Source organism: Festucalex cinctus, chromosome 4 (assembly GCF_051991245.1).
Source record: "Festucalex cinctus isolate MCC-2025b chromosome 4, RoL_Fcin_1.0, whole genome shotgun sequence".
NCBI lineage: Eukaryota > Metazoa > Chordata > Actinopteri > Syngnathiformes > Syngnathidae > Festucalex > Festucalex cinctus.
Window position 1 is genome coordinate 1,150,510 of NC_135414.1, and position 24,645 is coordinate 1,175,154.

A 24,645-nucleotide genomic window follows, 5' to 3' on the forward strand; every position below is an offset into this window, starting at 1 on the left:
GGAAAAGTATGACCACAGTGAATGTGCAAAAATGGGCCAAAATTGGACATTCAAAAATTCATAGCTCACTTCCTGTACATTTTTGCTACATGGTCCCAATTGACTTTTTGTGCGTCCCGGGGTGCTACAAGTGCCTGTCAGTTTTCGTAGCTCTAGGTCAAATGTGCCGGGATTGGGGTTTATTTTTTTATGCTAGGGGGCGCTATCGAGTCTCGTTGTTATGACAACATCAGAATATCAAATTTTTCGCCGGGCCCTAAGAGTGTGCAAATTTCGGTGAGTTTTCGTAAATGTTTAGGTCCTCAAAAATGCGATCGTTTGCGTTGAAAAAAGGAGAAGAAGAAGAATTTTTACAAAAACAATAGGGACCTTGCAGCGGCCGCTGCTCGGGCCCTAATAATAATAATAACAATAATAATAATAATAATAATAATAATAATAATAATAATTTGAACGAAAAACAATAGGGACCTCGCAGCGGTCGCTGCTCGGGCCCTAATAACTAGAGCGGCAAGCAGCTATAATGGGCCCTCGCAGCCCGGGCCACGTTGAGGAACTTGCACGTTGGGGTACTGGCACATTGGGAGCAGAGTTTCTTTGAAAATGGCATAATAAACCTTTACATGTGGATTTTTCTTTTGCCAGGTGTGATGAGTGTGTCAAGCTCAATGGGTTTTGGTGAACGTTAAGATCTGCAAAAATCAGTGTACTTTTTTATTTTTAGGGAATGATTTGCCCTGATTTGTATATTATGTAATTGTATATATACACATCATCGCTCGTACTCATTGCACAATGTTGCTGTTATTGTCCATAGAGGCTATCAAAAATAAATAAGAGAAGATGGTATAAATGTGTAAAATGCGGTTACTTGTAAAAATTGTCACTAAGGATAGTTCCAAGTTTCACCACTTGACGGTGCTGTTGCTCCATCTAGACGTTCCAGGACTGCCCCCTGGAGGGGCGCGACGCCAGAATATCCTTTGTGGTTGATAAGAGGTCATAAACATTACTTTGATCAGTCGTTTGTATATTCCCAGTCATTGAAGGTGTTTTCTCAGGCCCCGGGAAGTCGGGCTTGAATAAACTCTTTCGGCAGACGCATAAATTCCTATGTCACCTAGTCAGCGGCTTCAAAAGAGCTTTGTTTGTGGTTGAGTGACCACCTGCAGAGCTAACCAAGCTTAGGTCCTGTCTGAGCTGTGGAATGTTTATGCAACTGCAGAGAGTTTGTTTTTGAAGAAGCAAACCAAAAAAAAATATTAGAGGGTGGACTGGGCCATAGGCCATAGTTGTTACACTCTTGTTAACTATTTGTACTGTAATAATTTTAATCTTGTATTAATTGTTTGCGTTTGCGCTTTCAAGCAAGCCCTTTCCAATCCGATTCCTCTATGTCGTCATGCAAATCCCTTCTCCATGCATCAATTTTATCTATGGGAGCGAGTCCTTGGGGTTTGTCATAATCAGAATATAAAATTTGGACAACAGGCCTTTCACTTGCTGTGTTCCCACTTGCTCAATTGGTGTTAATTTCGGTAAATGATTAATTTCCTTAAACATTGATGATAGAAAATTCTTAACTTGCAGATATTTAAAAAATGTTTTTGAGGAATTTGATATTTTTCAAATAAATCATTGAAAGAAAGCAATTTTCCATTATTGTACAGATCTTTAATTGCAACCTTTCGTTTTCCATTATTTAAATCCTCCATCTTCTCTGCTAGGTATAAACCGATCATTATGCCATAATGGAGTAAACTGAGACTCATTCAAGGAAGTTCCCACATGTGCATGTATTGTGTGCCATATAATAATAGTATTCCTCAGGAAGGGATTTTTAGTTTGTTTCTCAGTTTATGCAAATGTGCATTATAAAGATAATTCCATATTGGAAATTCTGGAATAGACTGTTGTTCAATATTAACCCAAGATGGTGGAGTTTTCGTGTCAAAGTAATGAGAGGCCGATACCAGCTGTGCCGCCATGTAATACCACTTGAAATTTGGGATTCGCCTCGTTCATAAGGCATATATAATAATTTAAGACGTAATCTTGTTTTTCTGAATACCTTATTTAAGTTATCGAAATAGGAAGATGGTAAAGGTAAAGGAAGTGTCTGAAAATAATACAGAAATTTGGCTAAGATTGTCATTTTTATGATATTCACTCTCCCTATCATGGAAATAGGTAAGTTAGACCATCGGTTCAGCAACTCTGTGACCTCTTCTACCAAGGGGTTATAGTTTGCAGGAACTATTTTGTTTATTTCAGGAGTAATTTTAACTCAATATCTAAAGCCATCTTTAGCGATTGTGAAATTAGTGTTAAAAGTTAAATTTAGTCTGTCGTGTTCATTCAAAAACATAAGCACTGATTTTGTATTATTCATTTTATAACCTGAGAATTTGCCAAATTCCTCAATAAGTCACCAAATTAGGAAGGGTGTTAAGATTTGTCAAGAAGAATATATCGTCTGCAAACCGTGAAATTAGATGTTTTTCTAGGCGAGGCAAGTTTATTTGTAAAGCACATTTCATACATAAGTACTGGTGTAATATGTTCTGATCTCTTTGTTTTGGTCAGAACTCGAGCTGCAACGTTCTGAATGAGCTGCAATTGTCTCATGTTCTTTTGAGAGAGTCCAGTCAGAAGACCGTTACAGTAATCTAGTCTGCTGGAGATAAAGGCATGGATAAGCTTCTCTTGGTCTGCTTGAAGCATGCAGTCCTTCAGTCTGGATATGTTTTTCAGCTGGTAAAAGGCTGTTTTAGTGATTAATTTAATACGATTGCTGAAGGTCAGGTCTGAGTCTATTAGTCTATTCGTAAGATTTAGAACTTGGTCTTTAGTTTCTAAAGACAGTGACTCAAGCTGTTTTTTAACGTCAATCCTCTTTTCTTTATTGCCGAAAACAATGAGCTCCGTTTTGTTTTCATTTAGCTGAAGGAAATTTTGGTTTATCCATTTGCTATAGAGAATGACACAATACGTTAAAGTGTATGGGACAGCTCAGGACATTTTTTTAATATGTTGTTTAGAACGATATAATATACATGACAAATTGAGCGGCTCGTCGAGTCAAAACATATTAAAATAGTATTTTCATATTTTTAAATTACCAGTGCAAAATCTGGCCATTGGCGCGCTCCCAGCGGCCGAATCGGGTATGACGTCAGCGGAAGGACGGAAGTCAGCGTCTTTGCTTTGCCACTGAAAGCTTATGACTGCTGTGTGTTTTATCATCAAATGAATTTCTACAATGCGTCTTGTTGCGTGGCCAGATTTTGTTGTAATCGAAGGGAGGATGGCGTGAGCCTTTTTCGGTTCCCTCAAGATGCAGCTCTTGGCGAAAAATGGACAAAGCCAGTACAACGGACGAGAGATAAATGGACACCTGACTCCAACGTCAGTGTTGTACAGCGCACATTTCGAGGAAGACTCGTTTGACCCGCTCCCGGCCCTGAAGCTGTCACTTGGCTATAATGTGGGGTAAGAACTACAATCTAGAAAGTTAACAGCACTTATTTTAGAAGCTTGTGGCAAAAATAACCACTGCCAAATTAATATACAGTGAATGAAAAGGTACCAATTTCTAATGAGGAACTGCTAGCTTTCCATTTGTTGTCTATTTTATTTTGTATTATGTATTGTGCTGTGCATATGTGTTGAAGTTAACAACAGCTCAAACTTTGTTTCAGATGGTGGATGAGATGCTTATGGAGTGAGTATGACTCGAATGAAACTGCAACACAGGCGACATGTTTGGAAGATGATTTGGGTGACGTATCTGGTGTTTGCATCCAAAATGTGAGTAACTTTATTGTACAATATACATGATTGATAACACACCAATTTATGGAAAAACAAATTACTCACCCCACCTCGTGTTCAAATTTGTCATGTACATGTAATTTACAAATGTATTGTGCATTTTTCAAAGAATAAAATGGCTGTGTAGGTGTAAATATTACCTGGATTCATTACAAATCAACTGAAATATTGCAAGCCTTTTATTGTTTTAATAATGCTGATTATGGTTTACAGCTCAAATATCCTATCTCAAAATATTAGAATAGTTCCTCAGACCAAGTAAAAAAAAAAATTAAAAAAAAAAGCCATAATATTCTAATTTTCCGAGACGGTCCTGTATTGTGCGCAAAGTCCTGGGGCAGCCAACATTTCATATGTATTTTTTATTTGAAATATCAACATCCACAATTAGAATTCAATCTAATCACAACATAGTGGGAAAAATTAGAAATAGAAATGAAAGTTAATTCTAATTATTTTGCATATATGTACAACACGATTAAATAATTGGGTATATTATTGTGTACAGAATACAGAATATGTGGAGGATCTTAAGAACATTGTGGAGACCATCTGTCAGGGGGCCAATCTGGATGAGGACACACTCCTTGAAAGCTGCCGCTGGACCAGGAAATGCAGAACGAACGCCGACCACTGTGTGCAGACTTTCAGAAGCCAGACAAGGCAGAGGCTGTGCGGTCATACAATTCGCACTTTACTTACCGTTAACTTTTTCAGTGGAGTAATAGCTGAGTTTTAGAAATGACAATTTCAGACTCGGATATTGGATTTTGTGACCAACTGTAGGAAGCGCAATGATGCCTTTCAATATTTTTATTTATTTTTTTCTTGTGGGAGATGAATCACTGGATAGTTTGACTGAGGACTCACAAGATGCAATTTGTACATTTGTAAAATAAAATTGTAAATTTATAGGCATAGCTGATTGTTCTCTATTTGTTCATTTATAATTTTGATGAAAAGAAAAAGGCATGTATTTGTTTTGTATAATTGCATTTATTTATATCATATTTCGTGGTATCCTTTGTAGTCATTCGATGGAAATGTTCTCCTTTTTACTGACACTACACAAGAAGGAATCGGTAAGCGGTCTGCAAGACTTCCACACTGAGGCACACCGCTTTGAACGTCCAGTGATGGGTGATGCACTGGTTCTGCTGCGCTCCGGACTCTGACAGCAAACGCTCTCCTTCACTGTTGCCGTTGCTACACAGTTACCACAGGAACACCTGCAAAGCACAAGCAACTTTTTTTTCCCAGCCATTTATAACATTTACAAAGAATTTGTTCATTATTTGAGAATTACTTGGATTATGTATTTCAAGCACTTTAGGAAAAAAAAGTGTCATGCATCTGAATGGTATGAGGTGAATCTAATTTCCAAAATGCATGTTGTAAACTTTTTCCATTGTGAATTAGAGTCTGACAGTGGTTGGCATGTGCCAATGTAAAAGGGGCAGTGGTGGCTTCACTTCTTAGGACAACGAGTAAGCAGCATTTAGTTAATGGTTTGCATTTTAAGATGGATAAGTTCATTTTGCTACTACCAATATAAATTAGCTTTTTACTATAACAAGCATAATAATTTGAGTGTATTGGACTAAACCAAGCTACATTTTGGCCACAAAGCGTTTGCTATTTCGCCCATACAAAAATATAAACAGCATTGTTAGTCCATAATTTCCTTTTAAAATGAAGAGTAAGATTTACCATTCTGTGTTCTGGACCCTGCTGATGTCGTCCTTTACCTCAGCAGTTTGAAACTGGTCACAGCCACCTTCATTGTAACGCAGACGACCGGACACAGTTGCACCAGAACCGTCATCAAGAAAAGGCTCAAACCGATACAGCTGGATACATTCCTGGGCTGAAATATATTCGTGTGAAGACTGCTTGTGTAGTCGGGGACGTCAAATTCCAACTCTACACTTGATTGCGAGTCAGAAAGCCCCTTACTATCCGTGCAGTTCTCCATGTCCTCCTATTGTTTTCGCCAAGTTCCGTACTCGCGGTGACGTCACGAGTGTCCCGGCTCGAAAAAAGGGGGCGTCGCCAGTAAGCTGCCATGTTTTGGAAATTCACGATAAATATCTCATTTTTACAAGCACTTGTCATTGCGTTTTTAACACAGTAATCATTGAAATCATATTATTTGTACTTGTACTCATGTGTTTTGCCCAGGGACCTTTTAAATTGAGACTTTGATTTTGTTATTGTTGTATTTTTGCAGCATCCAACATTTTGCCCACATGTATAGTGAGAGAATGGGCATAAATCCAGAGGTGCTTCTCAAAACCCTGTGGGGGGATTTCTACCTCAATGCAAAGGCTAAGAAGATCATGAAGGGAGCTCAGGTAATGTCATCATGGTACAACATTCACTGAAGTGAATATGATAGATTTAATATAATTTAAAAATGATTTCATCATAAATATTCATTCTTAACTCATTTACTCCCAATAACGTGTAAATACGTTTTTTTATGTTCTAAGTGTCCCAAAGACGTATTTATACGTTTTTTTGTTTTGTTTTGTTTTTTATGCTAGAGCATACAGAAGGCTTTGATGCAGCCGTTAACTGCAAAGAACGGTTGCAGAAATTGTAGTTATTACACAAACGGCCAGCAGGTGGCAGCAGAGCAAAGGAGATCAACCAGGGCCATGTAGAAAAATAGCTCAATTACTCACAAGTTTAAATAGATTTGTGAAAACTGATGAAACTTAGCTCTCTTCTAATGCTAATTGCTGCAAAACGGAAACAGATAGAAACATACTTTTTTTCCTGATGAAAGAAGAGACTTTAATCTTTCTTTTGATTGGTTCCATGCTTTTATAGCAATAGAACACAATATTCTGTGGGCCTTGCAAAATGAGATAAAATCCAGTAAAACAGACGGGAGCGAACGGGACTGCTTCTGTGAAAATGGCTGGGAGTGAATGAGTTAAAGATGTGTTTACAGCACTGGTATTGAACTAGCTGTATAAAATATGTGGAGGAGATTCAGACATAAGTAAAGAAACACACACCACTCATTACATCAAAAATCTACCAAGGTATCCTACAGTCCAAGATGGCGGAAAGCTTTTCCAAGACTTTTGTCCAGAAATACATAGCTGGAGTACACAACCATAAAGCATGAAAATAAGTGTTTTGTGAAGACTGGAGACGAATGTCGGAGTCTGAGAGTCCCATTTTCTTCATCATGTATTGAGTCATGTGTGTTCTCTGAAGAATTTGATATTGGATAAGTTGTAAATTTGTGTGCTTTGTCATTTTCAATACATTTTCACAACCTTGAATCCAAAAATCATATTCCGGAGCTATAGACAGGTCTCTCTCTGATTTTGAGAGGGATAAATACATTTTATCTGTGTACGATATTTTTGAGAGGGTTTTGTTTTTTTTGTTTTTTTTTGTTGTTGTCAGAGAAAGCTTTTTAATATCTTTAGCTAGGACTGCTCGATTTTGGAAAAAATAATAATCACGATTATTGTGGTAATAACTGAAATCCTGATTATTCAAAACGATTATTTGTTTTTGTTCAAAGCAAGCAAATGTTTAAACATTTGAAAATATTAAGACAAATAAAAAATATGTAAGCAAATTTTGAACCAAACAGACTTTATAATAATAAATAACTATTTATGTTTGCAAAAATTTGAAGTTGGGGTGCAGCTTGTGCAATATGACTTGTGGGGTACAATCTAGTTTTGACAGGCGTGGCTGGTGAAATAACTTGTGTGGCTTGTGGGTGTGCCACAAAACAACTCAAAATTATTATTATTAGGGTTGCAGCTATCAAATATTTTGGTATTGGGATATCCTACTGAAAAGTCTAGCGAATAATCGGGTATTTGGATCGAAATAAAAACATATCTGCACAGCCTACTTTCTTGGTTAAACAAGTATAAATACAGAAGACAAAACAACCAACTGGTTTTCATTTTTGGATAGCTAATCAACAAGCTTGTCAGCAAAATATTTTCCTCTGAAACCGTGAGATTTTAGACAAATCTCTTCCCATAGATTTTATTCAATGGAACTAAAGTGACGTCAGACCCACAATAGCATTTTTTATCGGCTATATAAATAGCACATTTGAGTAAGCCTTGTTTGTTGATAAGTGATCAGTAGGAACGGTTAGGGCTGGGTCTAAAATATCGATATATCTATCGAATCGATATTCCTTTTCATAGCCCAATATCGATTCATAAAACCATGAAACGATACTTTTAATACATTTCCTCCCGTAAATTAATGTGCCAAACAAGGCCCGACCAATTAATTGGCCGTCGATTATTATTGGCCTTCAAACATCAGTCAAAACAATCGGCCAATTGAGCTAAATGACCAATCATTTGCCCCTTAAGATGTTATCGAAGAAAGCCGAAGTTTCTGATGCTGTGAAAATACCCTGAATGCACCATTTTACTTGCATAGCATTAGCAACTAGCAAGTGTATAGCGTATGTTATTCGGTTGTCCCGAAGCGTCCTTTTATCTGTTTAAAGACACCGCAGTTGGAGTTAATTGTAAAACTAAATAAAAAATGTTAAGAATGACATCCACTGTTTACTTAAATACAAAATGCGCTTCGTTTTTAAAACATCGCTAGCCTAGCGCTAAGAGGAAGTTAGCAAATGATAACAGGAAGTTAGCATCGACTTCGGGAATGTTTTTGCTTAAAATAACGAATCGAATCGAGCCCTTCTGAATCGAATCAAATCGATTTTGGAAATCTGAATCGATACCCAGCCCTAGGAACGGCAAATTAAGCCTGGTTCACACGGCAGGAGAATTGGCCCGATTTTAGCCCCGAATTTCCCCTCCCGACAATCGTAAGGATACGCCGAGACGCAAACGATAATCTTCACAGATAATCCTGCCATGTGTCTTGTCACCACACACAGCGCCTCCAGATATCGGCGCTCGGAAGGACCCCCGACTTGAAATCGGACATATCCAACCTGTTGGATTTTTTGGCCCGATTTCGCTCCGCGCAGCAGATTGACAGTTACGTGCAGCCAATCAGAAAGCGAGCCAGCGAGGAAGCCGGTGGGGAATCCAAAATCAAAACAGTCATGACGCAGCAGAGAATCCGTGCTCGCACTACTACACTCTTTTTATTTTTTTAAATTATTTGTATTATTATTATTTTTTATACACGCACACACATTCTCCACAAATAAACGTGGTATCCGCCAAACGCGCGGCGCCAGCACCGAGCCGAGGGCAAGCGATGTCTCGCCAGTGCCCATTTACACTCCTTTAAACAACACCTTTTCTTTTTATGCCGCTTTTTCGGCTGAAAACCAGGATCGACTCATGTTGACGACTCGGAAGCCACGTTTAATCTCGAGAGGTTTTGCGAGACTTCCTGTCACATTCTTGAATGAACTCGGCTCGTGTGGAGTGTGTTGATAGTGCAGTGTTGCCTCACACCACGCACGGTACGTTCAAAACTGGAACTCCCGTGATTTTTTTCTCTTCACGTGTGGTGTCTGTCAAAGATTGGAAATCGGCCGACAATTTTAAATTCTTGCCGTGTGAACCAGGCTTTAGTCAGGCTGTCAGCATCAAAGTGTGTACAGTCCATCAATCCCTTTTTCTGAACTGCTAGTCCTCACGTAGGGTGGCCACTTCCATAAGGTCAAAAGGGAGGAAATATTTTTAAAAATTAAGCATTCCCTCGCTATAACATGGTTCACTTTTCATGGCTTTGCTGTTTTGCAGATTATTTTTATTATTATTTTTTTACACAGTAATATATGTAATATTTTATCAAATTTATGAAAATTTGAACATTGAGAATGTTTAAACGAGAGAATTTGAGAAAATGTAAATGCCTCGAGAAAAGTATATAAACTGTGTGGTGCGGGGTTTTAGAGCCTTAAAACGTGTATAATGTTGTTGTCCGCTGTCAATAGAGAGATTATTCCCATCGTTCACATTGAAGAGCCATTCAAATGACTAGATTCATTCATCATTCATCAACTCAACACGGCTGAAAAGGCGGACAAACCAGCGCCCGGTTTAGGGTTGCGCATGGCGGCTAACACTGCTGTTAGCTCGCTGTTAGCTAGCAGTCACGGCTAAACGCTGGCAACAGGAGCCGTACAATACAACATCAGCATAATTATGTGACCGCTGCGGAGCAAAGCTACTGCTTGCGAAGCAAAGCAGGCACATATTACTATCCTGAAAATGGCCCCGACGTTTATTATAGCGGAATTATTCAGAAAAAATACGTCCCGAACCATTGAATGTACCGGCACAAATGAGGTATCAAAAGATGCGGCTCGATCTGACTCGGCGGGGAGCCATTTTTTTTTCCAGAATTCCGAGTTACCATGGCGACGCAATTCCCATAAAAACCCGCCAAAAAGCTCCATAGGAATGAATGGAGAAGGGGTGAAAAGAGCCACAAATTAAGCACCTTTTTCCAAGCCACGCTGTGCGCACATACATTAACCAACCGATGTGATTTTTAGCTCATTTTGTTGCAATTTTTCGCATTTAGCATACAAATGCTAATGCTAGCTGAGCAAGCTAAATTAGCACGCTAACACTAAGTTAGCATATTAATACTAATGCTAACTTGGCATGTTAAGGCTAATGCTATGTAAGCATGTTAATGCTAGGTTAGCATGCTAACCCTAAGTTATCATGCTAATGCTAGCTTGCTGACTGATTGAGAGGTAAAGTACACCAAAACTTGTCAAACTGTTCAGTGCATTCGGCTTTCCACCTTGCAAGAGTCAGCAGTCACATCCGAAATTTATGTGGAAATTTTTCTAGTTACGTCTTAGCCTCTTACCTGGGGCTTGAAAGTGACTTCAGGACTAAGTTGCGTTATTGACGTCTGGCCCAACAGTTTGGTGCATTTATGTTGCCATTGTTCACAAACGCACATCTTCAGCCCCGATGACACGCTTCCGGTAACAACTTCAAAATAAAAGTGCTACAATGCATTGATCTGCGTATACTACTTGGTCAAGTAAGCTTTATTTTGAAATGTGGCTTCTCACAGCCCTGTGTGCTGTCATTCATACTGCCGTTAGCTTGTCTACGACTTTCTCAGCGGCTATCCGAGGCAGAAATGTCGTTTCAGCCCTAGTATTCACTTTGACTACCAGCCATTTCAATGGAGCAACCCCCCTCGATACCAGCCGTTTTCCTGGATTTTGGCTGATCTTGCAAGGCCCACAGAATATTGAGTTCTAATGCTATTTAAACATGGGACATACCAAAAGAAAGATTAGACTATCTTCTTTTTCGACAAAAAAAAGCATATTTCTATCTTATTCCGTTCTTTAGTTATCAGTGTTTGAATATGGCTAGGTTTTGTGAAAATTCCCATTTTTGACCAAGAAATGGGAGAAAAAGGGCTTTCAAGCACAACTTTGACTTTAACACTATTATTTCTTCTGTGACACCTGAAACATCTAAATAATGTTTTCCTTCTATAAAACAACAAAAACAACATTACAAAAAGTGCTTTTGACAACAAAAATGAGAACTATTGAACTAACAAAGTGAACTATGTCCATAAGTGCCTGACCGAGTATGTGGGATGTCTTTCGGCTGCCATCCGCTTCGCCGCCAGCTCCAACCATCCCCACAACTTCTAGATGCACTACCTGTACATTGTAGAACCACAATTGCAAATATTAGATATTTTATTGCTACAATATGAAATATAGTAGGCTACATTCATTCACCTTTCTTTGCACCAACAAAGGAAGGCCAAGCTCTCTGGCTGCTGGATGCATCTCTAATTGACAAAAAATAAAAATAAATATATATATATATATATTAGGAGTGTGAATTGCCTAGTACCTGACGATTCGATTCGTATCACGATTCACAGGTCACGATTCGATTCGATACCGATTAATCCCGATACGAATTTATAAGTCGATTGTTGTGATTTTTTTTCATTCAAATTTAGAAAATACTAATCAGTAAGCTTGTAGAGTGTAAGATTTATATGAAAATGTATTATTTATTTATCTGAAATTTCAGTCTTATAGAGGTTGTAATCTGTTTCATGTTTGAACAGCATTAAAATAAAATATTAAGGCTTAATGTTCCGTTCATATAACATTCTTCCATGCTCAAGGTGTGAATCCTAACCGGAAGTCAGACGTTTTGTTGAATATTTTTCCATTAAAAATGGAAGTTTAAAAATCGATTCACACAAAAAAAAAAAAAAAAAAAAAAAAAAGGTAATGATGATAAGACGTTGAATCGGTAAGACTACCGAATGAACAATTCTGAGCTCTTAAAAAAAAAAAAAAAAAAAAAACGATTTTTTTTTATTGAATCGATTCGAGAATCGCGCGATGTAGTATCGGGATATATCGCCGAATCGATTTTTTTAACACCCCTAGTATATATATATATATATATATATATATATATATATATATATATATATATATATATATATATATATATATATATATATATATATATATGTACATGTAAAATTACCACAGGGTTCACAGTCGATCTGTTTTTTTTTTTTGTTTGTTTGTTTTTTGCTACATATTGACATTTCCCCACCTCTCTCTAAAACTTTGACTACAACTAAAACAATAACAATACACAAGTCCGTCTATCAACCTAGCGATTCTGCACACGCACACACACACACACACATATATTTGTCCATTACATTTACAAGATGCATGACTTGAACATGTATTAGTGTTACTGGCAACTTTATTCTATGGCAGGACAAAATGATGCATATAACTGCCTTATGATGGCATTGGGGGTGATGTGTGAGCTAGGGGAGCTTAGCAAGTTAGCGGGCCTTACCTCCCCGTTCTGGAGCGGGGTTCAGAGAAGACTCCCTGGTCAGGATCCAAATCTGGCTTATACTCGTCATCCAAATCAGTGTGATTGTTGTGATGATCGATCGTCCTCCCGGTCTCCCGGTAGTCGTCCTCGCTTGACGAGGCCGGCGGAGCGTCGCTCAACAGCTGTTCGACGCCTTTCTTCGACGTGAAACTTGATCGCTGCCATCATCCTTTGATGACGATGCTTTTACAGCCGAAAATAACTCATCTAGTGTTAACTATTTTGTTTTTCTGTCCATCGCTCGCACTCTTTCTTCCTCCGCTTTAGCCGAACCGGCCGCCTCGCACCCCGCCCCCCTCCACCCGTCAACGCATACACTTCCTGTTTTTTTTATTCTACAACATGATCCTTGCGTGATCGTGGCTGTCTTTTATAGTTGTTGCCACCCGCTGGCCGTTAACGTCGCAGTCAAGCCTGATCTTTCACTCAAAAGCTGCGTCAGACGCTAATGTATACCCTAGCATAAGAAAAGCCTTATGACGTATATATACGTCATGTGTACGCGGGGACAATGACGCTTATGACGTACATATATGTCATGTATTAAGAGAGTTAATAATCGTTTTTGTACGGTTATGCCTATTTTGCAATCTTGGAGGGTAATAATCAAAATCGTAATTGAATTTCGATTAATTGCAAGGCCCTAGTACATACTTGTAATACTTTTCCTCAGGTGCTGCTTTTAACTGGTTTTACCCCCCTGATACGTTCTTGGTAGACAGCCAAAGACTCGAGTCCGTCTACGTGCAAATACTCGAATAACCAGGGAGATCATTCTGAAGTACAATATGCATTTGCACCGCCCACCCCATCGTCACCCACTCCCCACACCCGTCTGTGAATTGTTGCCGGTCCCTGAAAAGTATGCACCTATGTCCGTGAAGGCAAAAAGGTTGGACATGACTGCCCTAATGTATTTTATATCCCCTTGTTTTTCACAGGTCAAAGGCAAAAAGCCACTCTTTGTGCAGCTTGTCTTGGATAACATCTGGAGTTTATATGATGCTGTTGTTACTCGCAGGTGGGTCATAAAATTGACTTTGTAAAATACTGGCAATCAATTCGCCTCACTTATTTGCATATTTTTACGGATTATATTATTTGTGCCAAGTTGTCAGTGTTTTCGTTAACAGAGACAAGGAGAAGGTTGAGAAGGTTTTGTCATCTCTTGGTGTCAAGGTGATGGCCAGGGATTGTCGTCACTCTGACCCTAAAGTCCTTCTGGCTGCTATTTGCAGCCAGTGGTTACCAGTGTCTGAGGCGGTCCTCTGTATCCTTTTTTAATTATTACTGGTATTTATTTCTTGATATCACTGGCTTTCAGGCCCCATTAATGATTTCAGTTGAGATTTTCATTGACACTGGCTGTAGCAATGGTATGTAATAGGCTTCCAAGCCCATTACACATACCAGCAGAGAGGGTGGAGAAACTGATGAGTGTCGGAGTGCACCGTTTTGACACTTTGCCTGAGAGGACACAGGACCTGAAAAATGGTATGAATTGGAACACATTTCTTCTTTTTTTTTCACCATCTCCAATCAGCGAGTTTAAGAAAAGTGCTTTCCGATCACTGATCCCATCATAAAGCGATAATTTGGGTCGTCGTCTGGACGAATTCATCATTTGGATATTACTGAGGGGAGTTTTAATTCACTCAGCAACATCTAGGGGCACCATGTTGACTTTACTTGGTTTTTGGAGCAATATAAATGATGGAAATCCTTTATCAAGGATTTGAACACTGGAAGCGATTTTCACCATTCCTGCTACATGATCCCATTGAGAGACAATGCAGAGGCACGTTGTGGTGCGAAATAAAGTGCAAGTCGCACCGTCTCCGCTTTCCACATTAAAGATGACAATAACTCATCATCTACCGTGTTGCACGACTATAAGGCCTTCAATTTTTTCAAAAGCTGACCATGCGCCTTATAATCCAGTGCGCCTTATATATGGATCAATATTGAGCCGCAACAGGTCTCGCTGTCAAGACGCTATCGGTGACACTGCACGATCGGTGAGGCGCATGCGCAGAAGATCCCGCCATCTTGGATCGCTAGCTAATGCTAATACTTTACGTGAGAGAAAATAATAAAACAGCTGTTTATTCCTTTTGGGAGTGAATGGAGTTGTCAGAAAGCTGGTTTGTAATCTATTAATAAAGTTTGACTGACCTATCTGACTGTTTTGTTGACATTCCCTTTAGCACAGCACCATCTAATGGATGCATAACGTAACCCCAGCCTCTACTGTAGCGCCTTATATATGGAAAAAGTTTTAAAATATGTCAATCATTGAAGGTGCGCCTTATAATGCGGCGTGCCTTATAATGCGGTGCGCCTTATATATGGAAAAAGTTTTAAAATATGTAAATCTTTGAAGGTGCGCCTTATAATGCGGCATGCCTTATAATGCGGCACGCCTTATAGTGCGAAGTTTGAAAATATGTCATTCATTGAAGGTGCACCTTATAATGCCTTATAGCCGTGAAAATACGGTACTTCCAAATACATCAGCGCCATTTCCTTGTTTAGCCCCGCCGCTCGATGGCATTCCAGTCACTGTAGTAAAGTGATGCCATGCCGAACGCTAAGCTGTGTGGAAAAATGAAGTGCCACTCTGTGACACCGCCCAACTCCAGATTTAATAAAACGTTATTAAAAAAAAATCATATATTTATCTGAGTCCTGATCGGGAGACGGCTTCCGATTCTGATCCAGTCAGGAACCACGTGATCGTATCAGGGACATCCCTATTAATAATAATAATAAAAATAATAATAATACGTTTTAATTAATCACACTTTACAGAGCAAAAAAGTAAGACGGTAAAAAAAAAAAAAAAATGTGGGTAGGGAGAAAATAAAATAAAACTAGTGCTGCGAGCAGCTATAAAGGGCCCTCGCAGTCCGTGCCACGTTGTGGTACTTGCACGTTGGGGGACTGGAAGGTTGGGGTACTGTCACATTGGAAGTAGAATTTCTTTGAAAATGGCATGATAAACCTTTACATGTGGATTTTCTTTGTCAGGTGTGATGAATGTGTCAAGCTCAATTGGTTTATTGAATGCTAAGATCTGTAAAAATCAGGAGTTGCCCTGATTGGTATTTTTTGTAAAAGTATATATACCCATCATCGCTCGTACTCATTGCACAATGTTGCTTTTATTGTGCATAGAGGCTATCAAAATTAAATCAAACTAAATGCACAAGTATGCATGTTTGGATAGGTCTGATGCCAGTGAACATTTTGAGTGGTGGAAACTAAAAGAATATTCATAAATGACTTAGTTAAAACACTTAGAATGAGTTAACAATTTTTGTAAAAAATACCGTAAGTGGGGTATTTTTTTTTCACGCCTCGAGGGCTCGGTGGCGCTGCATATATAACTGAATATTGTCATAGAGATACCTTCAGGCCTTGACTGTAAACATACATGTCAAGTTTGGGATTTTTTGGAGCATGTACCGGGGAGTTATTAAGCATATCCTTCATTCACGATATTGCTTTTAATGTCCATAGAGGCGATCAAAAATAAATAAAAAAGTACATGTTTGGATAAGTCTGATGCCAGTGAACATTTTGAGTGGTGGAAAGTAAAATAATATTCATAAATTATTTAGTTATCACACTTAGAATGAGTTAACATTTTTTGTACAAAATACCGTATATGGGGTATTTTTTTGTTTTGCCTCAAGGGCTAGGTGACGCTGCATATATAACTGAATGTTGTCATAGAGATACTTTCAGGCCTTGACTATAAACATACCTGTCAAGTTTGGGATTTTTGGGAGCATGCACCGGGGAGTTATTAAGCATATCCTTTTTCATTGCGAAACGTGTTTACAATTTTTGTAAAAATACCGTAAGTGGGGTATTTTTTTTTCACGCCTCAAGGGCTAGGTGGCGCTGCATATATAACTGAATATTGTCATAGAGATACCTTCAAGTCTTGACTATAAACATACATGTCAAGTTTGGGATTTTTTGGAGCATTAACCGGGGAATTAATAAGCATATCCTTTTTCATTGCGAAACACAAAATTTGATGCCCCGCCCTCATCATATAGTATTTCGAAAAGTCAAGATTTTTCCCCCTGTCGTCGGCTCAGGTCTTGACATGGTCCAGGTCAAGTCTTAACTCAGTCGGATGAAACGTGTCGGAGAAATGGGCAAAAATATGCCCCCTGTAAATGTGCAAAAATCATCAAAAATGGGACATTCAAAAATTCATAGCTCACTTCCTGTTCATTTTAGCATATGGGTCCAAGAGACTTTTTTTGTAGGTCTTGGGCTCCCTCATACACCGAAGAATTTCCAAAGATCTTGCTTAAACGTACAACCGGGGCTGCTTCGTTAAAAAGTTCTAGGGGGCGCTATTGAGTCATTTTTGTAAAAATAACACAATCCACGATAAAATATTGCTTATTTTGCCAGGCCAGATGTGTGCGCCAAGTTTCATGAGTTTCTGTGCATGTTTCGGCCCTCAAAATTGGCATTGTTTTCTTGGCGAACAGCGCTTAGCCACGGCCACAGCGATTCGCGAAAACGCACAAACTTCGTGTTGTGACATCATGTAGGCTGAAACCCTCATCGGAGAAAATATGAGGTAGGTCCAGTTAACGTGGTTGGAGAAAAACGTTGAATAAAATTCGTAAGAAAAAAATGGCCCGTCCTGTTATTGCTAAGTTCGAACATTTTAAACATAAAGAATTGGTAAAAAGTAAAGGACGGGAGCTCAAAGGGACATCTTTCGGGATGAATGATCAATTCCCAAGAGAGATAAACGAGCGGCGAAAAGTACTGTTTCCTATAATGAAACAAAATAGACAGGAGGGTAAACGGACTTCGATGGTCGTTGATAAATTATATATCGACGGCCAGCTATTCCGAAACCCAACCTCGACCCCTTGGCTGTTCTAACTGATAATTGGTAGAGCCGAGTATTGTGTGATTATTTGACGTATGTATATGTATGTGTATGTATATGTGTATATATGTATATGTATGTATATGTATGTATATGTATGGATAATGGGTTACGAAACTGAGAATATGAATTTATATCTTGTATAGGCTATATAATAATAATGATAATAATAATAATAACAATAATAATAATAATAATAATAATATAAAAATATATTCTTAAAAAAAAAAAAAATAATAATAATAATAACTAGAGCTGCGAGCAGCTATAAAGGGCCCTCGCAGCCCGGGCCACGTTGGGGTCCTTGCACGTTGGGGTACTTGCACGTTAGGGTACTGGAACGTTGGGATACTGGCATATTGGAAGCAAAATTTCTTTGAAAATGGCATAATAAACGTTTACATGTAGAATATTTTTTTTGCCAGTGTGTGTCAAGCTCAACGGGTTTTGGTGATTGTTAAGACCTGCAAAAATCAGCGTCCTTATTTATTTTTAGGCAATGAGTTGCCCTGATTGGTATTTTTTGTAAAAGTGTATATATACATCATCGCTCGTTGTACTCATTGCACAATGTTACTTTTATTGTCCAAAGGGGCAATCAAAAATGACTAACATAAAATGGAAACGTACATACGTTTGGATCGGTGTGAAGCCAGTGAACAATTTGAGTGGTGGAAACTAAAATAATATTCATTAATGACTTAGTTATCACACATAGAATGAGTTTTCATTTTTTGTACAAAATACCGTATGTGGGTTGTTTTTTTTTATGCCTCAAGGGCTAGGTGGCGCTGTATTTATAACTGAATGTTGTCATAGAGATACCTTCAGGCCTAGATTATAAGCATACATGTCAAGTGTGGGATTTTTTTTGGAGCATGTACCGTGGAGTTATTAAGCATATCCTTCATTCACGATATTGCTTTTAATGTCCACAGAGGCTATCAAAAATAAATAAAAATATATATATGTTTGGATAAGTCTGATGCCAGTGAACATTTTGAGTGGTGGAAACTAAAAGAATATTCATAAATGACTTAGTTATCACACTTAGAATGAGTTTACATTTTTTGTACAAAATACCATATGTGGGGTATTTTTTTTTATGCCTCAAGGGCTAGGTGGCGCTGCATATATAACTGAATGTTGTCATAGAGATAGCTTCAGGCCTTGACGATAAACATACATGTCAAGTTTGGGATTTTTTGGAGCATGTACCGGGGAGTTATTAAGCATATCCTTTTTCAGTGCGAAACACAAATTTTGATGCCCCGCCTTCATCATATAGTATTTCGAAAAGTCAAGATTTTTCCCCCTGTCGTTGGCTCAGGTCTTGACATGGTCCAGGTCAAGTCTTAACTCAGTCAGATGAAACGTGTAGGAGAAGTGGGCAAAAGTCTGCCCCCTGTGAATGTGAAAAAATCGTCAAAAATGGGACATTCAAAAATTCGTAGCTCACTTCCTGTTCATTTTAGCATATGGGTCCAAGAGACTTTTTTGTAGGTCTTGGGCTCCCTCATACACCTAAAAATATTCGTCGTTCTTGCTTAAACGTACAACCGGGGCTGCTTCGTTAAAAACTTCTAGGGGGCGCTATTGAGTCATTTTTGTAAAAATAGCACAATCAACAATAAAATATTGCTCATTTTACCAGGCCAGATGTGTGTGCCAAGTTTCATGAGTTTCTGTGCATGTTTAGACCCTCAAAACTGGCGTTGTTTTCTTGGCGAACAGCGCTTAGCCACACCCACAGCAATTCACGAAAACTCACAAACTTCGTGTTGTGACATCATGAAGGCCGAAACCCTCATCTGAGCAAATATGAGGTAGGTCCAGTTAACGTGTTTGGAGAAAAACGTAGAAGAAAATTCGTAAGAAAAAAAATTGCCACTAGGTGGCGCTATCAGTTAGATGAAATATAAGTCAGTAAATGTCTTTAGGGCTGGACTCTCATCAAATGTGTGAAATTTTGAGAAGATAGGATCATCTCGGTCAAGTTAATGCAGCTTTTATTTTCACGAAAAATCTTCAGACTTTGCGTCACCGTAGCGGCCACGCCCTTTGGCGAAAAGTTACAATATTCGGTGTGGGGCATGATCAACATCTTAAGGCTTTTCTGACCAATTTTCAAATGGATCCCTTCAACAAGCTCAGCACAGTAGCTAAAAACGTAAAGTATGACATTTATTGTAACCACTAGGTGGCGCTATATGTATAACTGAATTTTATCATCTAGATGTTTTCAGGCCGTGACTATTACGTTGCCTGAGAAGTTTGAGATTTTTTGGAGCTTGAACATGGGAGTTATTAAGCATTTGCTCTTTCTGGACAAATGAATTTTTAAAGGCAATATTTGATGCTCCGCCCCCGTCATATAGTATTTCGAAAAGGCAAGATGTTTTGCCCAGCTGTTCTCTCAGGTCTTGAGATGATAAATGCCAAGTTTGAAGTCAATTGGATGAAAAATGTTTGCAAAGGGGGAAAAAGCATGACCACAGTGAATGTGCCAAAATAGGCCAAAATTGGACATTAAAAAATTCATAGCTCACTTCCTGTACATTTTAGCTACATGGTCCCAATAGACTTTTTTTGTGCGTCTCGGGGTGCTACACGTGCCTGCCAATTTTCGTTGCTCTAGCTCAAACGTGCCGGGCTTGGTTTTTATTTTTCTACGCTAGGCGGCGCTATAGAGTCACGTTGTTATAACGACTTCATAATATCAAATTTTTCGCCGGACCTGAGGAGTGTGCAAAGTTCGGTGAGTTTTCGTGAATATTTAGGTACCCAAAATCGCGATTGTTTGCGGAGAATAAAGAAGAAGAAGAAGAAGAAGAACTAGAGCTGCGAGCAGCTATAAAGGGCCCTCGCAGCCCGGGCCACGTTGGGGTCCTTGCACGTTGGGGTACTTGCACGTTGGGGTACTGGCACATTGGGGTACTGGCATATTGGAAGCAAAATTTCTTTGAAAATGGCATAATAAACGTTTACATGTAGAATATTTTTTTGCCAGTGTGTGTATCTAGCTCAACGGGTTTTGGTGATTGTTAAGACCTGCAAAAATCAGCGTCTTTTATTTTTAGGCAATGAGTTGCCCTGATTGGTATTTTTTTTGTAAAAGTGTATATACACATCATCGCTCGTTGTACTCATTGCACAATGTTACTTTTATTGTCCAAAGGGGCAATCAAAAATGAATAAAACAAAATGGAAACGTACATACGTTTGGATCGGTGTGAAGCCAGTGAACAATTTGAGTGGTGGAAACTAAAAGAATATTCATAAATGACTTAGTTATCACACTTAGAATGAGTGTACATTTTTTGTACAAAATACCGTATGTGGGGTATTTTTTATTTTTTTTTATATAAGCCTCAAGGGCTAGGTGGCGCTGTATTTATAACTGAATGTTGTCATAGAGATACCTTCAGGCCTTGATTATAACCATACATGTCAAGTGTGGGATTTTTTTTGGAGCATGTACCGTGGAGTTATTAAGCATATCCTTCATTCACGATATTGCTTTTAATGTCCATAGAGGCTATCAAAAATAAATAAAAATATATATATGTTTGGATAAGTCTGATGCCAGTGAACATTTTGAGTGGTGGAAACTAAAAGAATATTCATAAATGACTTCGTTATCACACTTAGAATGAGTTTACATTTTTTGTACAAAATACCGTATGTGGGGTATTTTTTTTTCATGCCTCAAGGGCTAGGTGGCGCTGCATATATAACTGAATGTTGTCATAGAGATAACTTCAGGCCTTGACGATAAACATACATGTCAAGTTTGGGATTTTTTGGAGCATGTACCGGGGAGTTATCAAGCATATCCTTTTTCATTGTGAAACACAAATTTTGATGCCCCGCCCTCATCATATAGTATTTCGAAAAGTCAAAATTTTTCCCCCTGTCGTTGGCTCAGGTCTTGACATGGTCCAGGCCAAGTCTTAACTCAGTTGGATGAAACGTGTAGGAGAAGTGGGCAAAAGTCTGCCCCCTGTGAATGTGCAAAAATCGTCAAAAATGGGACATTCAAAAATTCGTAGCTCACTTCCTGTTCATTTTAGCATATGGGTACAAGAGACTTTTTTGTAGGTCTTGGGCTCCCTCATACACCTAAAAATATTCGGCGTTCTTGCTTAAACGTACAACCGGGGCTGCTTCGTTAAAAATTTTGAGGGGGCGCTATTGAGTCATTTTTGTAAAAATAGCACAATCAACAATAAAATATTGCTCATTTTACCAGGCCAGATGTGTGTGCCAAGTTTCAGGAGTTTCTGTGCCAGTTTAGACCCTCAAAACTGGCGTTGTTTTCTTGGCGAACAGCGCTTAGCCACGCCCACAGCAATTCGCGAAAACTCACAAACTTCGTGTTGTGACATCATGAAGGCCGAAACCCTCATCTGAGCAAATATGAGGGAGGTCCAGTTAACGTGTTTGGAGAAAAACGTAGAAGAAAATTCGTAAGAAAAAAAATTGCCACTAGGTGGCGCTATCAGTTAGATGAAATGTAAGTTAGTAGATGTCTTTAGAGCTGGACTCTCATCAAATGTGTGAAATTTTGAGAAGATAGGATCATCTCGGTCAAGTTAATGCAGCTTTTATTGTCACGAAAAATCTTCAGACTTTGCGTCACCGTAGCGGCCACGCCCTTTGGCGAAAAGTTACAATATTCGGTGTGGGGCATCATCAACATCTTAAGGCTTTTCTGACCAATTTTCAAATGGATCCCTTCAACGAGCTCAGCACAGTAGCTAAAAACGTAAAGTATGACATTTATTGTAACCACTAGGTGGCGCTATATGTATAACTGAATTTTATCATATAGATGTTTTCAGGCCGTGACTATTACGTTGCCTGAGAAGTTTGAGATTTTTTGGAGGTTGTACATGGGAGTTATTCAGCATTTGCTCTTTCTGGACAAATGAAATTTTAAAGGCAATATTTGATGCCCCGCCCCCGTCATATAGTATTTCGAAAAGGCAAGACTTTTTGCCCAGCTGTTCTCTTAGGTCTTGAGATGATAAATACCAAGTTTGAAGTCAATGGGATGAAAAATGTTTGCATAGGGGGAAAAAGCATGACCACAGTGAATGTGCCAAAATAGGCCAAAATTGGACATTAAAAAATTCATAGCTCACTTCCTGTACATTTTAGCTACATGGTCCCAATAGACTTTTTTGTGCGTCTCGGGGTGCTACACGTGCCTGCCAATTTACGTTGCTCTAGCTCAAACGTGCCGGGCTTGGTTTTTATTCTTCTATGCTAGGGGGCGCTATAGAGTCGCGTTGTTATAACGACTTCATAATATCAAATTTTTCGCCGGACCTGAGGAGTGTGCAAAGTTCGGTGAGTTTTCGTGAATATTTAGGTACCCAAAATCGCGATTGTTTGCGGAGAATAAAGAATAATAATAATAATAATAATAATAATAATAATAATAATAATAATTTTTACAAAAACAATAGGGACCTCGCAGCGGTCGCTGCTCGGGCCCTAATAATAATAATAATAATTTTTACAAAAACAATAGGGACCTCGCAGCGGTCGCTGCTCGGGCCCTAACTAGAGCTGCGAGCAGCTATAAAGGGCCCTCGCAGCCCGGGCCACGTTGGGGTCCTTGCACGTTGGGGTACTGGCACGTTGGGGTACTGGCATATTGGAAGCAAAATTTCTTTGAAAATGGCATAATAAACGTTTACATGTAGAATATTTTTTTTGCCAGTGTGTGTCAAGCTCAACGGGTTTTGGTGATTGTTAAGACCTGCAAAAATCAGCGTCCTTTTTTATTTTTAGGCAATGAGTTGCCCTGATTGGTATTTTTTGTAAAAGTGTATATATACATCATCGCTCGTTGTACTCATTGCACAATGTTACTTTTATTGTCCAAAGGGGCAATCAAAAATGAATAAAACAAAATGGAAACGTACATACGTTTGGATCGGTGTGAAGCCAGTGAACAATTTGAGTGGTGGAAACTAAAAGAATATTCAGAAATGACTTAGTCATCACACTTAGAATGAGTTTACATTTTTTTGTACAAAATACCGTATGTGGGTTTTTTTTGTTATATAAGCCTCAAGGGCTAGGTGGCGCTGTATTTATAACTGAATGTTGTCATCGAGATACCTTCAGGCCTTGATTATAAGCATACATGTCAAGTGTGGGATTTTTTTTGGAGCATGTACCGTGGAGTTATTAAGCATATCCTTCATTCACGATATTGCTTTTAATGTCCACAGAGGCTATCAAAAATAAATAAAAATATATATATGTTTGGATAAGTCTGATGCCAGTGAACATTTTGAGTGGTGGAAACGAAAAGAATATTCATAAATGACTTAGTTATCACACTTAGAATGAGTTTACATTTTTTGTACAAAATACCGTATGTGGGGTATTTTTTTTTTATGCCTCAAGGGCTAGGTGGCGCTGCATATATAACTGAATGTTGTCATAGAGATAGCTTCAGGCCTTGACGATAAACATACATGTCAAGTTTGGGATTTTTTGGAGCATGTACCGGGGAGTTATTAAGCATATCCTTTTTCAGTGCGAAACACAAATTTTGATGCCCCGCCTTCATCATATAGTATTTCGAAAGGTCAAGATTTTTCCCCCTGTCATTGGCTCAGGTCTTGACATGGTCCAGGTCAAGTCTTAACTCAGTCAGATGAAACGTGTAGGAGAAGTGGGCAAAAGTCTGCGCCCTGTGAATGTGCAAAAATTGTCAAAAATGGGACATTCAAAAATTCGTAGCTCACTTCCTGTTCATTTTAGCATATGGGTCCAAGAGACTTTTTTGTAGGTCTTGGGCTCCCTCATACACCTAAAAATATTCGTCGTTCTTGCTTAAACGTACAACCGGGGCTGCTTCGTTAAAAACTTCTAGGGGGCGCTATTGAGTCATTTTTGTAAAAATAGCACAATCAACAATGAAATATTGCTCATTTTACCAGGCCAGATGTGTGTGCCAAGTTTCATGAGTTTCTGTGCATGTTTAGACCC

General features: G+C 38.7%; 1 protein-coding gene and 1 long non-coding RNA gene across 4 annotated transcripts in view; one reads left to right on the forward strand and one right to left on the reverse strand.

Moving 5' to 3' along the window:
- Positions 1-24,645, forward strand: part of efl1 (elongation factor like GTPase 1) — a 371,901-nt gene that overhangs the window by 114,467 nt on the left and 232,789 nt on the right. For all 3 annotated transcript variants that reach the window (XM_077518226.1, XM_077518227.1, XM_077518225.1), the window contains exons 8-11: positions 6,065-6,188; positions 13,643-13,722; positions 13,835-13,971; positions 14,073-14,195. In XM_077518226.1, the coding sequence (XP_077374352.1) occupies positions 6,065-6,188; positions 13,643-13,722; positions 13,835-13,971; positions 14,073-14,195 (464 nt within the window). The remainder of the gene's footprint in view (positions 1-6,064; positions 6,189-13,642; positions 13,723-13,834; positions 13,972-14,072; positions 14,196-24,645) is intronic.
- Positions 688-12,987, reverse strand: LOC144016997 (uncharacterized). Its single transcript, XR_013283049.1, has 3 exons — positions 12,660-12,987; positions 11,555-11,607; positions 688-11,473 (listed from the first exon to the last, which is right to left on the reverse strand). It is a non-coding gene; the product is annotated as an uncharacterized LOC144016997 (long non-coding RNA).